The sequence below is a fragment of the Onychostoma macrolepis genome, chromosome 09 (assembly GCF_012432095.1).
Source record: "Onychostoma macrolepis isolate SWU-2019 chromosome 09, ASM1243209v1, whole genome shotgun sequence".
Classification (NCBI taxonomy): Eukaryota; Metazoa; Chordata; class Actinopteri; order Cypriniformes; family Cyprinidae; genus Onychostoma; species Onychostoma macrolepis.
The window spans coordinates 36039369-36054298 of NC_081163.1; the positions used below are offsets into that span (position 1 = coordinate 36039369).

At 37.0% G+C, this 14930-nt stretch overlaps 1 protein-coding gene across 3 annotated transcripts in view; it reads right to left on the reverse strand.

Moving 5' to 3' along the window:
- Positions 1-14930, reverse strand: part of igsf3 (immunoglobulin superfamily, member 3) — a 171090-nt gene that overhangs the window by 46784 nt on the left and 109376 nt on the right. For all 3 annotated transcript variants that reach the window (XR_009272768.1, XM_058786544.1, XM_058786543.1), the window contains exons 4-5: positions 6586-6972; positions 1565-1972 (exon numbers count right to left, since the gene is read on the reverse strand). Coding sequence is in view for 2 of the 3 variants with exons in the window: in XM_058786544.1 (XP_058642527.1) it covers positions 1565-1972; positions 6586-6972 (795 nt within the window). In the remaining variant the exon portion in view is untranslated. The remainder of the gene's footprint in view (positions 1-1564; positions 1973-6585; positions 6973-14930) is intronic.

Below are 14930 nucleotides of genomic sequence, written 5' to 3' on the forward strand. Positions count from 1 at the left end.
TATGTTATCAAGAACTGATCTTGTCTAGTATCTTGTCTAAAAACCACTCATTGTCACGCAACACATGCAGTTTCACACAATGTTTATTTAGAGCATCTGCCAGCTTGCCATGCACTCATGTTTTTCCTTTCTGCAGTGTGTGTGTGTGTGTGTGTGTGTGTTCTCATTACATACACAGTTAAAGAGCAGACTGGGAAGTCACGGCTATTGATTGTGATGGAATGCTGAAAGCAGTAGTGTTCCACTGCTCTTCTTGTACAGGATGCAATGTAAGCATGAGTGGGTTATATCGACTTCATATGGCGGGGATCCGGCTTTACAGTGCACATGCCACTCCAATACTCTACTGTACTTGAGAGGATATGTATTCCTGCCACTATGTGAGCTCAAGTGTGAGTTTATATATATGAATGTGTGTTATGAAGCAGAAAATTTATGATGTCATAAATATGATGTGATGTTGACAGTAAAAATGCACTGCATGAGTACAAATACACTATATATGCAAATACAGTGTCAGAAATGAACTTTTTATGAAGGGGAAATGTTTGTCCCCTGGCGCTGAACTTCAAGCGCATTTTTTACTTTTATGAGGGAATCTTTTATAAATACAAACATGCACACATATAGAAACTGTTCAAGTATTCAGTACAATTGAAAACAACTGCTTTATATTTTAATGTATTCCAAAAATGTAATTTATTCCTGTGATTGCAAAGCTGAATTTCCATCAGTCATAACTCCAGTCTTTAGTGTTACGTAATTATTTAGAAATCATTTTTAATGGTACTTAAGCAACATATTATTATTATCATTATCATCAATGTTGAAAACATTTGTGCTGTTTAATATTTTTGTCTGCTTGATCAACAGAGATAAATTTGTTTTCAGGATTTTTTTAATGAATAGAAAGTTCATAGAATAACATTTACTTGAAATATAAATCTTCTGTAACATTGTAAATGTCTTTAACGTCTTTTTAATTTAATAAAACTATGCTGAAAAAGATCTTGCTGACCCCAAACTTTAAACCTATGTAAATATATAATTAAAAAAAAAAACATTAAATAAATGAAAATACTTAATATTATTCAAATCAATTTATTTAAGCAATAAATAATCATATAAGAATCTGGCCAAGAATATAAGATAAACAAGTTAATGCCAAAATAAATATAAAGCTATATTTTCATTAGTGCTGTCAAATGATTAATCGTGATTAAATCGCATACAAAATAAAAGGTTGTGTTTACATAATATATGTGTGTGAACTGTATATTTATTATGTACATATTAATACACAAACATGCATGTATGTATTTCATAAAAATGTTATGTCTATATATTAAATAAATTATATTAATATAAATATATACATGTAAATATTTTCAAACTATATACTGTATGTGTGTGTATTTATATATACATAATACACACACACAGAACACATTATGTAAACAAATACTTTTATTTTGGATGCGATTAATCGCGATTAATCGTTTTACAGTACTAATTTATATTATAATTATTATAATTTCTTCCCCAATAACATATGTGGTCTTACCAACTGATTTTACAGTGATAGTCTTGGTGGCGGATTCGTCTCCAATCTGCTGCCAAATCCAGTCAGGTGCAGTACCGCTCAGGGACCACTCGGTGGCGCTGCATCTGTACTGGCCATCATCTGTGGGGAAGGCATTATACAGGAACAGGGTGAACGTGTCGGGTCGAACCCGCTCCACCCGGATCTCTCCAAAGCTGGTGCGCTCCCTAAAGCTGGGCCCAGGAGTGACCGTGCCCTCGCGATCCACTGAAGCCACGTTCACAGCGGGACCCGCCCCCTCTTTATCCGTCCACTGCCACGCCACCGACAAGGGACCCACAGTGTTGCTAACAACGCAGGTCAACTGGACGGTCTCCCCCTCCATAATCTCTGAAGTGTTACTGGATAATGACACAGTGATGTTACTTCCTATGAGAGACAGACAAACAACAGAGGAAATGAGACATCAGTCTTTGGAAACATAACACTGGTGCTAGTTTATCATATTAATTAGAGTACATTTACATTGTGTACGAGTAAATTACTCATGACAAGCTGTACAAGAAACAACTCTACAAATTCTCATTGGGTTAAAACTGTCATTGTAATACAGTCCCTTAAAGGCAAGTACACTAAAACACTATTTTCCCTGCATGCATTAGGTGCATAGCTGCTTGAATGAAGAAAACATCTCATCATTCTAGTTCAGTAACAAACATCAAATTAGCAATGCAATTGTATCATCATAGTTTCTTTAGCTGGCTGGCACATTCTGGAGCAATATATTGAGGCGCTGCCTTTACCACTAGGGCAACAGGCTCTTTTTTTAACTTAAAGGTCAGATTTCTATACCTACAGTAACCATTTTTAGCATTTCAATTGCTCCCATTCATTTCTCTATGAATGGTCTGTTTTCTTGTGCTATATTGTGTCTGGTTGTGAGTCAGTTGCAAAAGCCTCTGGAGGTGAGGCTGATAAGGCTTGAGGCGAGAACACATAGACCTAGTTCCGGTCTCCACCAGGCTCCTCAAGTATTGTAGGAACCGCCTGTACTGGACAGTGTTTGGTGGATTTGCATCGTAGTTAGCAGGGACTCTCCACAGGCATTTAAAAACATTCTTCATTAAAGAGTTTTAAGGTGTGAACCAAGCACCCACATGAATCACGATGTTAGCGCATTTGATTCAAAGCTTCACAATGTTAAAAAATGGTAACAAAAAGTAAAATAAAACCAATGTATAATATAAATAAACATATTGAAATTGTTCAAAAGTTTGTACGGTTTTTAAAATGTTATTGAAAGGCTCTTATGCACAGCAAAGGCTGCATTTATTTGATCAAAAATACAGTAAAATAGTTATAATGTGAATATTTTTACAATTTAATTTCTTATTATCAGTTTTGAAAACTTTTTGATGAATAGCAAAGTTCAACAGCATTTATTTGAAATAGAAAACTTTTGTAATATTATAAATGTATTTACTGTCACTTTTGATAAATTTAATGCATGCCTGCTAAAGTATTAATGTCTTGAAAAGAAAGAAAGATTAAGTATAAAACGTCCTTGATTAAGCATAAAATAACATGATATTTAATGCAAAACAAATGCATGAGTTGACATACAGTACAATAAGAAGTCATTTGCAATGGTTTATGGGAGTGGGTGGTCTATAGGTCTATGGGTATTGCAGTTTTTCAATTTAAAGAATTATTTTAAGTTGACGTTGAAAGTTGCTTTAACAGAACATTGAATCATTTGACAACATTTGAGCTCATGGTAGGTCTGAGGTTTGTACAAAATCACTAAAATCAATATAGGAATGGCATCTTTTCTTCCATATCTTTCCGTTGCACTCTACAGCAGACTAGGCCTCAGAATAGTTTTCTCATCAAGAGGTCTAGAGCCTGAGAGATCTCATAAGCACGAGTGTAGATCAAAGGCTTCTCGACAGGGATTTCGCACCACCACGTCTCTATAAAAGCAGCATGTGATAAAACAAAAATGGGACTTTAAAGAGACAAAGTTTGCACTCTTCCCATGGGTCACCAAAGGCTCTCTTCAGAAAGAGGCTCTAGCAGAACGTCTTGAGAAGAAAACCGCCATGACCAACCAGGCAACGAACACAAGAGGCTTTGATTTCATACATAACAAAAGCAAAACATCTGGGGATGAAACCTCTTCAATTTCTAATGTGCTCCTATTCTCTGAGGAGATGAAATAAGAAGTTTACACAGTCATCATGTGGGGTATGGCTGTACCTTCACCCAGTGTCTCAGTGTCTCTACATGCAGATGCTTCAGTCGTATATATTGCCTGAAAGATCTACTTAGATAGTGAGGCCTTGAGCCGAAGAGAGAGAGAGCGAGCATGTGGGTGAAGATGAGGCTAAACTCTGTGCTGTCTCGAATCCATACTGCAACTATCAATCTACTGCTATAATAACCCTGCAAATATTGCACAGGGTCTCCTGCGGGGGCAAAGACTAAAAAGACCAAAGCATGGTGTAATAAAGTGCCTCATTCGCAAACCTTTCCAAGAGTCCTTTCCCTTTTTCTAGCCACCTTAATACAACATTTCACCCAAACATACTCACTTCCACATCGTTACAAACATGTATGACTTTCTTTCCTCGGTGTAACACAAAAGAAGATATTTTGCAGAATGTTTGAAAGTCAAGAGGTCCAACACAATCACATCAGGCCTCATTGAGTTTCATTGTACGGACAAAAAAAAAAAAAACCTGGGACATTTTTTATGAATATTCTAAATATATGTGTTACAAAGAAAGTCATACAGGTTTGGAATGATGTTAAGGTAAATAAATGATGATAGAATTCACATTTTTGGGTGAACTATCACTTTAAGAGAGAAACTGGCACAATAATGAGTGGCGGAACTGTGGCTAATTGATATACAGTATGTTAAAGTGCCCATTTTATTTTCATTGAAAAGTTCATAATTTTATTTTTGGGGTCTGCTTGAAAACATTTACATGATTTAAATTCCTAAAACATTTTTTCCTCATACTGTGCATTGCGGCAGCACCTACCGTTGTACACTGCAAAAAAAAAGCAGATTTTTGAGTTTGCTCAACTTATTTTTGTGGGAAATTCTCAAATTTTTGTTGTATAAACTTAAAATAACAAGTTGAGAAAACTCAAAAATCTGCTGAAGCTTGTTGCCTTAAAATTTTAAGTTGGCTCAACTTTTTTTTTTTTTTTTTACAGTGTAGTTCCAGTGTCTTTAAAGCCTGACTTTTCGAAAACCCCAGTCTGCTCTGATTGGTCACCTGGTCTGTTGTGATTGGTCAACCGTTTAGAGCATGTGTGGGAAATGCAACGCCCCTTACCATATTTGGGTTTCAGCTCCCGAGACTTCATGTGCAGCAGCAAACAAGATTAAATCTATGGTAACTATGGCTTCGGGTTTAGAAGTTCATACAAATCTTTGCCCACGTGGCGGAAAAAAAGCGTCTCCTTCACTTAACCAACTTTTTTTTTGAGGGTGGGCAAAAAGCAGCCAGCAGGTGGGCATTATGGAAATATGTAACATGCTGATGTAGCTAAACCATGTAAATAACTGCACAAATATGGCGTGTTGATGTAATGCATACTTGCCAGACATCCTTCAAGACCCTATAAAAGCTGATTCCCCTGAGGAGAAAGAAAGAAAGATCTCCTTCAACTTATGGAGTGTGAAAGGACTGTTGTTGGAAGAGGCTGGATTTGGGTGGCCAAAGTCTGAGCAGAACAGATGTATTCTTACTAGCCTTTGATTAACCTCCTCTCCTCATCTAGCTTTCATCAACTCCTTGAGCTCAGTCGTGGTTTCTCAGCCTGGGCACAATCACATCCACCTTGGGGATCTACTAAGGCTACACTGAAGGCGACGGCGTTCCCACTTTCATTTCATGCCTGTTAGACTTGGCTTTTCAAGTAACTCTCACTTGAAATGCAATGCTATTTCAAGGGCTTTTCAGGCCTCCACAAAACCAAGTTGTGAAAAAATGCTGTGCATTAAGCGATTTTATATAGGACACAGTACTGTATTGCCCACTCACAAGTTTTTAATAATCAGAGAAGCATTTACAGTACTGCTCAAAATTTTGGGGTCTGTAAGATTTTTTTTACATTTTTAAAAGTATTTAATGCGCACCAATAGTGCATTTATTTCATTAAAAATACAGTAAAATCAGTAACATTGTGAATCATTATTATTACAATTTTAAAACATATTTTAAAATGTAATAAATTCCTGTGATGGCAAAGCTAAATTTTCTGCAGCCAGTCCTCATTCTCACATGATTTCTCAGAAATCATTCTAATATAATAATATGGTGCTCAATTATTATTGTTGAAAACAGTTGAAAAAAATAACAGTTTTTTTTTTTTGTTTTGTTTAAGTATTCAGAATTCTTTTTTAAATAAAAAGTTCAAGAGGACAGCATTTGTTTGAAATATAAATCTTTTTCTGTGCTGTCACTATTGATAAATGCAATGCATCCTTGCTGAATACAAGTATTACATTTTTCTAAATAAAATGGGACTACAATTTAAAATAACACATACATACATACATTAAATTCGCTTGTCAAAACTGGGAATAAAATACACTGCTATACATTAATAGCAAAGTTCTATTATCTAGCTTTCAGACGACTATTATTTTTTCTCCTGTTTACTCATTACTTCTCACAGTGGGAGAGAGAGCAGCACCTGGCACATGAACTGAAAAGCATCTGAGAAAGTAAGGGACGATACTAAGTATATTCTCTGCTCTTTAGAGAACTTCTGCAGAAATAAGAACTTTAATAGCCGTTTGCCTCCACAATGCTACTAAATCAATTTCTGAACTCTGCTTTTTTAAACCATTCTCTTATAACCTAAACTAACCCAGAATAATCCACTTAAGGTAATGAACATCCGAATTGAGGCCGAAAGGTTCATGTTTTCATTTAATGAGAGCGCTGTTGAGAGGTATCAGCTGACCACTCTAGGGGCCAGTCAGAAACAGAGGGCCGATAAAGAACCATGATACTCACTGATAGGGGTTACAGTGATCTGAACGTTACGGGACCGCTTGCTGCGGTCGATGAAGTCTCCAGTGAGGGTCTTCTCCCGTTCTGTCACTCTGCAGATGTACTTCCCAGAGTCCTCCGGTAGCAGATGCTGCAACTTGAGCAGGTGGACGGAAGGGCTCTCTTTGCGCACGGTCAGGAGGCCGGTGGCTTCCCGCTCCACGTAGTTGGGTCCCAGTACGGGCACGGCACTGGGCCCAATCACGGCTACGGGTGAGCTGCTGAAGACCCACGACACCGAGAAGAAGCGCTCTGGAACATTCTGAGCATCAATGGTGCAGCGGAGCTCCAGCGGCTCACCAGCCGTGTAGGCCCGGCGCTCAGTGGTCACCTGGATACTAAAGTCCCGATCTGAGAGAGAAAGAGAGACAGAAAGAAAAGATGATTTAGCCAAGGGCTGGGCAATTTTTTTTCAGATTTTATCGATTAATTCGAATTTATTCATCATCATCATCATCATTCCTTTATTTCAGACTCTTAGGTCCATATCCACAAAAGTAACTAAATACAAGACAATACAAACATAAATATACATGCCACAACACTATTTAAAAAACATACAAACATTCATTCCAGCGCTTCCAATACCAGGAGTACTTAGTATCACTCAATGTAGGATCACTTAGAACCATTATAATTGAATTACTCAATTGACACATAAAATTAAACGCGTATTTCCTTAACACAGCATGAAGAGTACACAGCAAAAAATAAAAAAATAAAAATAAAAAATTGAGCGAAGGCAACCAGCTTCAGCAGATTTTTGAATTTTCTCAACTTCTTGTTTTCAGTTTATACAACAAAAAGTTGAGAAAACTCAAAACTTTCCTAAAAAAATTAAGTTGAGAAAGCTCAAATCTCAAAAAATGTTAAGTTTGCTCAACTTTTTTTTTTTTTTTTTTTTTTTTTACAGTGTAGGAATATTATTATATACACTGTAAAAAGTGATAAGTTGAATTAACTTAAAAAAATTGAGGAAACCCGTTGCCTTAAAAGTAAATGATAATTTTAAAAAAATAAAGTTAATTGAATTGTCAAGTTCACTTAACTTTTTTTTATTTTTATTATTATTATGTACTTAATCATTTTAAAGCAACGGGTTTCCTAAATTTTTTTAAGTTAAGTCAACTTTCACTTTTTACAGTGTACTAACATCTGACTTGCACTCGTCCACCTTGGGAGCTTAAGCAAAATTCTCAGTGCATCGTTAAATGCTACCTGAAGCTTTTTCATTTTAGCTTTACTATAATTACACTATAAGTGCGCTGTACACAATGAAGTACAATCTAAAAAGAGCTATTTTAACCTCATCTGTACACATAAAAAATGTATGAACCAACATATTTGCTTGTCCATACAACTTACAACATTGGCGCCGCACGTCATCTTCATCATCTTTAATAATGTGACCCAAATATTTTATTTTATTCACAACATTTAATACTTGATCACCAATATAAAAAGATGGAACATTTTGCTTAAGGTCCTCTTTGGTTTTGACAATCATAACCACACTCTTTTTGCTATTAAATTTTATATCAAACTGCACACCATAGCTTGAACATACACGAAGCAACTGTTGCAATCCCGCACTGCAAGGGGACAGAATAACTAAATCATCAGCGTGCATCAGATGATTTATAAGACAATCCCCTATTACACATCCAGTTTTATAATGCTTTGCCACGATTTTATTTTTTAGAAATCGAGGAATCGTGATTTTGAATAGAAACATTATCAAACGTTAGAATTAGACACTTTGACAATATGCCAATGATAACAGTAAAGAGAAAAGAAAGATTGAACCGCATGCCGGCGGACGTGATTAACCGCTCACATGTGACGCGCTCATATCGCGCTAGACGACCGTTCACACAGAATGTGCTTTTGTGTTGGCAAAGATGCGGGCAGTGGAATAGCAAAAACATGCAAGAAGATGGGAGTGAACTTTTAACTTGAGCGCTGCGTTTGTAGACTGTCGCTTCATGCAGGAGATGCTGCAAGAGATGCAAGCACAACAGTCAAACACGTCCATGTTTAGAAAAAACAATGGAAAAGCAGCGCAATCCAATAAAAAAAACCTGCTTTTGTTTTTACAGAACATTTATAGTTAAAGGGGTCATCGGATGCAAAATTCACTTTACAGGTTGTTCGAACATAAATGTGTCTTGGAAGTGTACACACATCCATCCTATAAAGATACAAATCAGCAGTCAGCAGAGTCATTAGCATTTAAAGCAACATGGACTAAAAAACAACTTGCTGAAAACACCCTGACAGGGTAAAAAAGTTTAAACAAAGTATATTATAGATTTTTCATTAAGACCCTAAAGAATCATATCAACTTGTGGAAAATAGGCATCTGATGACCCCTTTAAAGGTCCCATGACATACTGCTTTTTGGATGCTTTTATATAGGCCTAAGTGGTCACTAATACTGTATCTGAGGTCTGTTTCCCGAAATTCAGCCTTGGTGCAGAATTTCAGCCACTATGAGCCAGTCCCACAATGAGCTTTCCTTAGGACGTGCCATTTCTGTGTCTGTAGCTTTAAGGATGAGAGATGCGGGGCAAGGTGGAGGGTGGGGGTGTGGCCTTAACCAGCTTGCGCTACCATGCGCTAATGTTGACAGTGGATGTATCGCAATGGCTCATAGACACGCAGTCATTCAAGCTTTTCAGTTTGACCCAGAATCTGATCAGCGGCTACAGCAGGACGTCTCCGAATGGTTAGTTTAAAATATTGTGTCTGGATGCGGTACTTTAGTTGGTTTGTTTATGTATGCTGTTTCAGTTATTATCATGTAGCTCGGATGAAGGAACTAAAAAAATACTTTGGTGTTCATTTGTACATCCAAACACTGAGCAACTGCCATGCTTCGCTTGTTTGCAAGCCATGATGTCTCTCGAGGAAAAAAAAAATATTGCGCTCGCGTCGCACGGTAGTAGCTCATTTTCTCATGGGCGGGCAAAGCAGAGAAAGGGGAGGTAACCTTTCCCCGTATGACGACATAAAGGGAAGATTCCAGATTGGGCCATCTGAGCTTTCATTTTCTCAAAGGCGAAGCAGGATACCCAGGGTTCGGTTTACACCTATCGCCATTTCTAGCCACTGGGGGAGCATAGTCAGGCTAGGGGAACTCATATTAATGTTAAAAAACCTCAGAAAGTGAAATTTTCATGCCATGGGACCTTTAATAGTACTTGCGTTATACCTTGTGTCTACTTGTGTTATAGGCTACCTGTCATTTTGAATTTGAATTACCTTGAATTTTACATTTATCATTTTCCTTGTATTATTTCTGAACATATGTGACCTAGGACCACAAAACCAGCCTTAAGTGTCAATTTGAATCTGAAAGCTGAATAATTAAGCTTTCCATTGATGTATGGTTTGTTAGGATCGGACAATATTTGGCCGAGATACAACTATTTGAAAATCTGGAATCTGAGGGTGCAAAAAAATCTAAATATTGATAAAATGGCCTTCAAAGTTGTCCAAATGAAGTTCTTAGCAATGCATATTACTAATCAAAAATTAGGTTTTGATATATTTACGGTAAGAAATTTACAAAATATCTTCATGGAACATGATCTTTACTTAATATCCTAATGATTTTTGGCATAAAAGAAAAATCGATAATTTTGACCCACACAATGTATTTCTGGCTATTGCTACAAATATCCCCCCAGTGACTGAAGACTGGTTTTGTGGTCCAGGGTCACATAATATGTGTAAGACACTTTTGTACAATATGTAGGTGTAGCTCATGCATCTTTTCTGCAAAGGTATTTAACAAGTGATTTGTTTAACATTTACATCATGTTGACAACTTCATGTGTGGTGCACTTGGAATATAATTTTCTTTAACTAGAGGGTTAATAAAGAAAAAGTCACTTGAATCATGTAGTTACATTTTCAAGTTGACTAGTTAAAAATCATAAAAAAAAAAATAAAAAATAAAACTTCCAAACCTCCCAACCCTAATTTATCCATGACAAAATGGTCCACGTTGGACTAAATTCAAACCGACGCTCACATCAAAAGCAAACGAATCTTCATTTACAGAACTAATTTCCATATGATACGCAGTTTGTGCGCCTCATCAGAAAAGCACTTTCTTCACTTCATTTGGCTTCTTCAGAGGTGATTGCCCCTGGGCTCTAATTACTACAACACACTTCCTGAGAAACGCTCTAACTGCGTAAGTACATGGCACTGACACAGAGAAAGGGAAATGTACAGGGGGGGGATGATGATGTGTGTTTTTACATGCAGCCATTATTTGTCTCTCACGCTGTGCGCTGCTCTCCAAAATAACAGCACAGTAAACAGGCCTTTGCTAAAAGAGGAATTCACAGATCACAGGGAGACAAAGGCCAGTGGCTGTTTTTCCTTTCCTCCTGTGGTACTCAAGCAGCGTGATGCTCCATTAGGACATTACTGCCCGCCTGATCGGAGCCGGTCTGAGTATTAGGACTAAATCTGCACGCTTCAGACAGATTAATTAGCAGTGGAGATAAAGGGGGGGAAACAGAGAGAAAAACGACGAGATACATTAGGTGAATACATACACCTCTCTGCTCTACGCCAGACTGCAGTGGAAGAGAGGTCATCACAATTTGAAATCTGTCTGCGTTTGCCGGATGATTGCTGTCTGACTGATTTTTCACGCCCAGATCTGTGCTTCATAATTAGCATCAATGGCTAATCAACACATTACATATCAATAAACATCCAAACATCCTTTACCAGCCCTTGCGCATTTTGGATTAAAAGGACAGCAAATGAATGGGCATAAAGTAGGGTTGGGTGATATACTGAATATTAACATTATATTGTGGATGAAGCAATACTTGCAAGGATTTTAAAGGGGTCATATGATGTTATTTTAAAGATCATTATTTTGTGTATTTAGTGTAACAGAATATGTTGACATGCTTTAATGTTCAAAAAACACATTATTTTTCAAATACTGTACATTATTGTATTTCCTCTAAGCCCCGCCTCTCTCAAACGTGTCGTTTTCTACAAAAGCCCCTCCTTCCGACAAGCACAGTCTGCTCTGATTGGCCAACTGACCCAGTGCATTGTGATTGGCCGAACACATTAAAGATAGTTAATAATATCATTAGTTTTACCATCAGTTCAAGCCCGAGAGGGGAACAGAGTCACATGACAGACACAGTGATGATGCTCGTATGTATTTGCACACAAACCGCGGTTAAGACAGCTGACTCCACTGTGATGTGACCCTCTCTCTCTCTCTCTCTCTCTCTCTCTCACACACACACACACAAAACGCGTTACTCTACACTGCCCAAAACTCAGCATTTGAAAAATCAATAGCAAATACTTAAACTAATAACAAAACATACTTACAGTCGCTGATTCAGAAGCACCAGATTGTCATAGCAAAGTCGGAATTGACCCATTTTATTTTATTTTAATTTTTTTTAGAAATAGCCTTTGTGCACAGCCAGCCTTGTACTCTCCTAGGTTCATGAAACTGTCGTCCATAAAATGCATTGCACAAATTCGAACATTTGGGTTGTGCTGTGCTGTTGTAAACAAATCTTAACCAATGATTCCTAATTGCATCTACTTTCGGAAGGCCAAATAAAGTGCTTTTGCGTTTGCACAGAAACACACAACGTCTCCCTGACATGGCTGCATCAACACTACTGCGGTTACTGAAACCACGCCTTCTTTCTTTGCGTGCACATTTGGGCGGCATTACGCAGACATGTGGGGGCGTGTTTGAATGAGCCGTTTTAGCCCGGTCTGGATCAGCCTTCTCTTTTAGATAGAATCAATCCTTTTGTGGGAGACTTTGAGCTTTGTAACTCTGCAGATCTTATACACGCACGAACAGCTACATAACACACTAAAGAAAACAAAAAAATCGCATCATATGACCCCTTTAATGTAAGGTTCAGTTCATTTCCATTAATCATTCATTATTCCATGGTCATGACTCAAAAATACACAAGCATTCAAAAGTTCTGGGCCAGTAAAATTATCAAAAGTAACAGTAAAGACATGTTTTCAACATTGACAATTAGTGGTCGACCGATTAATCGGTTTTGCCGATTAATCGGCACCGATAGTTGATTGCCGCAACTATCGGTTATCGGCAAAAATCCATGCCGATAGATTTCCGGTTTGCAACCGTTGCTGGAGTGGCTGAGAAGGGTCCGTTGGCATTATACAGTACGAGAGCGGCCTCTAGAGGCGGAAATCACTGACAGCACGTGTTGTTTATTTTGACACGTTACACTGCGCGCTGCACAGAGCGGGAAACTCCAGACGCGCATTTAAATACAGCCGACAGAAAATCCAGAGTGCCATTCACATAGTTTTCTATTAAATTACATTATATTTGTCCCAAATCGTTGTGAATGTACATAATGACTTCACTCTAGGCTATAAATTATGTATTGTGCAGTTTTCAGCAAAACGTTTGTCTTTCTGTGGCTCTAATAAAGTCTGTATGCTTCATATAGAGAGCTGTAATACAGACTGCGCGTTCTCCTTCCACTTGCTCTGCTTTTTTAAACACCGAACTTCAAACTCATTTATGCCACATTGTTCATTCTTGAAGCAAACTTATGTCCGTTTGGTGATTAAATAAATTGTTTTAGACCGCCACTTGAATTGAACGCAAAGCGTCTGGTGGGTGTGTGTGTGTGTGTGTGTGATATCTCTGAGTTCTCCTAGACGCAGCGCTGCGCTTTTGCCCGGTGTGTGACTGACTCTTTTTTATTTTTGATTAGATAATCATCAAGTGTTAAAAAATAGAAGCAAATAAAGTGTGTGAGTACACATACAATATCCATATGTGTGTCGTTTTAATGCTATGGCCTTGTGTAGAGATTTAAAAATGGCCATCTTTAAGCATGACTGTTGAAATTAAATGGTAATACTTAACAATAAGAGTCCATTCGTAGCATTAATGAAAACTGGAGAAGTATCGTTCCATGTTGGAGTGTGTTCATTTCAACATTCACTATTAGCTACTAATAGGCTACATTTTTAAATTTTAAAGTTTCTTCTTTTAACATTAGCAAACTATGAAATAACTTTAATGATCAATATAGTAAATAATATTAATATTTTTATTCATTTACAAAGTATGGTTCAGTACTTAAAAAAAAAAAAAAAAAAGAAATAGTAAAGCACTAACTTTCTTTCAGTAACCATTTTAAAAACTATCGGTTGATTAATCCGTATCGGCCAGTGTGGTCCAACCTAGCTATCGGTATCGGTAAAATCCACTATCGGTTGACCTCTATTGACAATAATAAGAAATGTGTCTTGTGCAGCAAATTAGCTTATTAGAATGATTTCTGAAGGATCATGCGACACTGAAGACTGGAGTAATGGCTGCTAAAAATTCAGCCTTGCCATCACAGGAATAAATTACATTTTAAATATACATTTAAGTGAAAAAAATATATATATTGTAAAGACATTCACATTGTTGTTTAAGTGTATTTTTGATCAATTAAATGCAGCCTAGATAACCATAAGAGTCTTCCTTCAAAAACATTTTAAAAATCTTACAGACCCTACGGTAATGTGCAAATTATTTTATAAATAAATAAATATATAAATAATAAATAAAATGTATATATCATAATACGATAAATATCATAAATGTGTATTATTTAATAACAAATATATGAGCACTGTAAAATACTAAAATCTATGAAAATATTTCCGTTATCTTGCACAGACCTGCACATATTTCACGCATATGAGAAGCATGCACAGCAGTCATCAGCCATCTTCAAGGGCATTCACTGATCAAGGACCCACTGTCCTGTGTAATCAAAGCCAAAATATTTAAGGCAGATGGTACTGCAAAAACAAAGGAGATCAAAAACAGAAAAGAAAACTGTTTCCACTTTAAAAATGAAATGTAAATTATTCAGCATGCACCAATAATCCCACTGTTTGTAGTGATGTTCTAGTGTGCTCGACAGCTCAGAGAAGACAACAGCGAAAGTATACTACCTATACTTCATCATTTCTCCTTCATGTGTCCTGGAAGAGATGATTGACAGACAGAAGTACAAAAGTGCTTTGTACAAAAGACGCACAAAGTCACTATGTTCACTGAACCCTAGACCTCAGGGGCTGACATCTTATTAGAATCTAATTATGAAGATGTTCTCCCTCCTTTTACAGCTTTGTTATATAGTCAAGTACAGTACAATACGATGACTGTGGACAAATCTGGCATTCATAAGGAGAGGGATACTTTCAAAGTCACATGAATAAAGATTTTAGAATGGGAAGGAAAT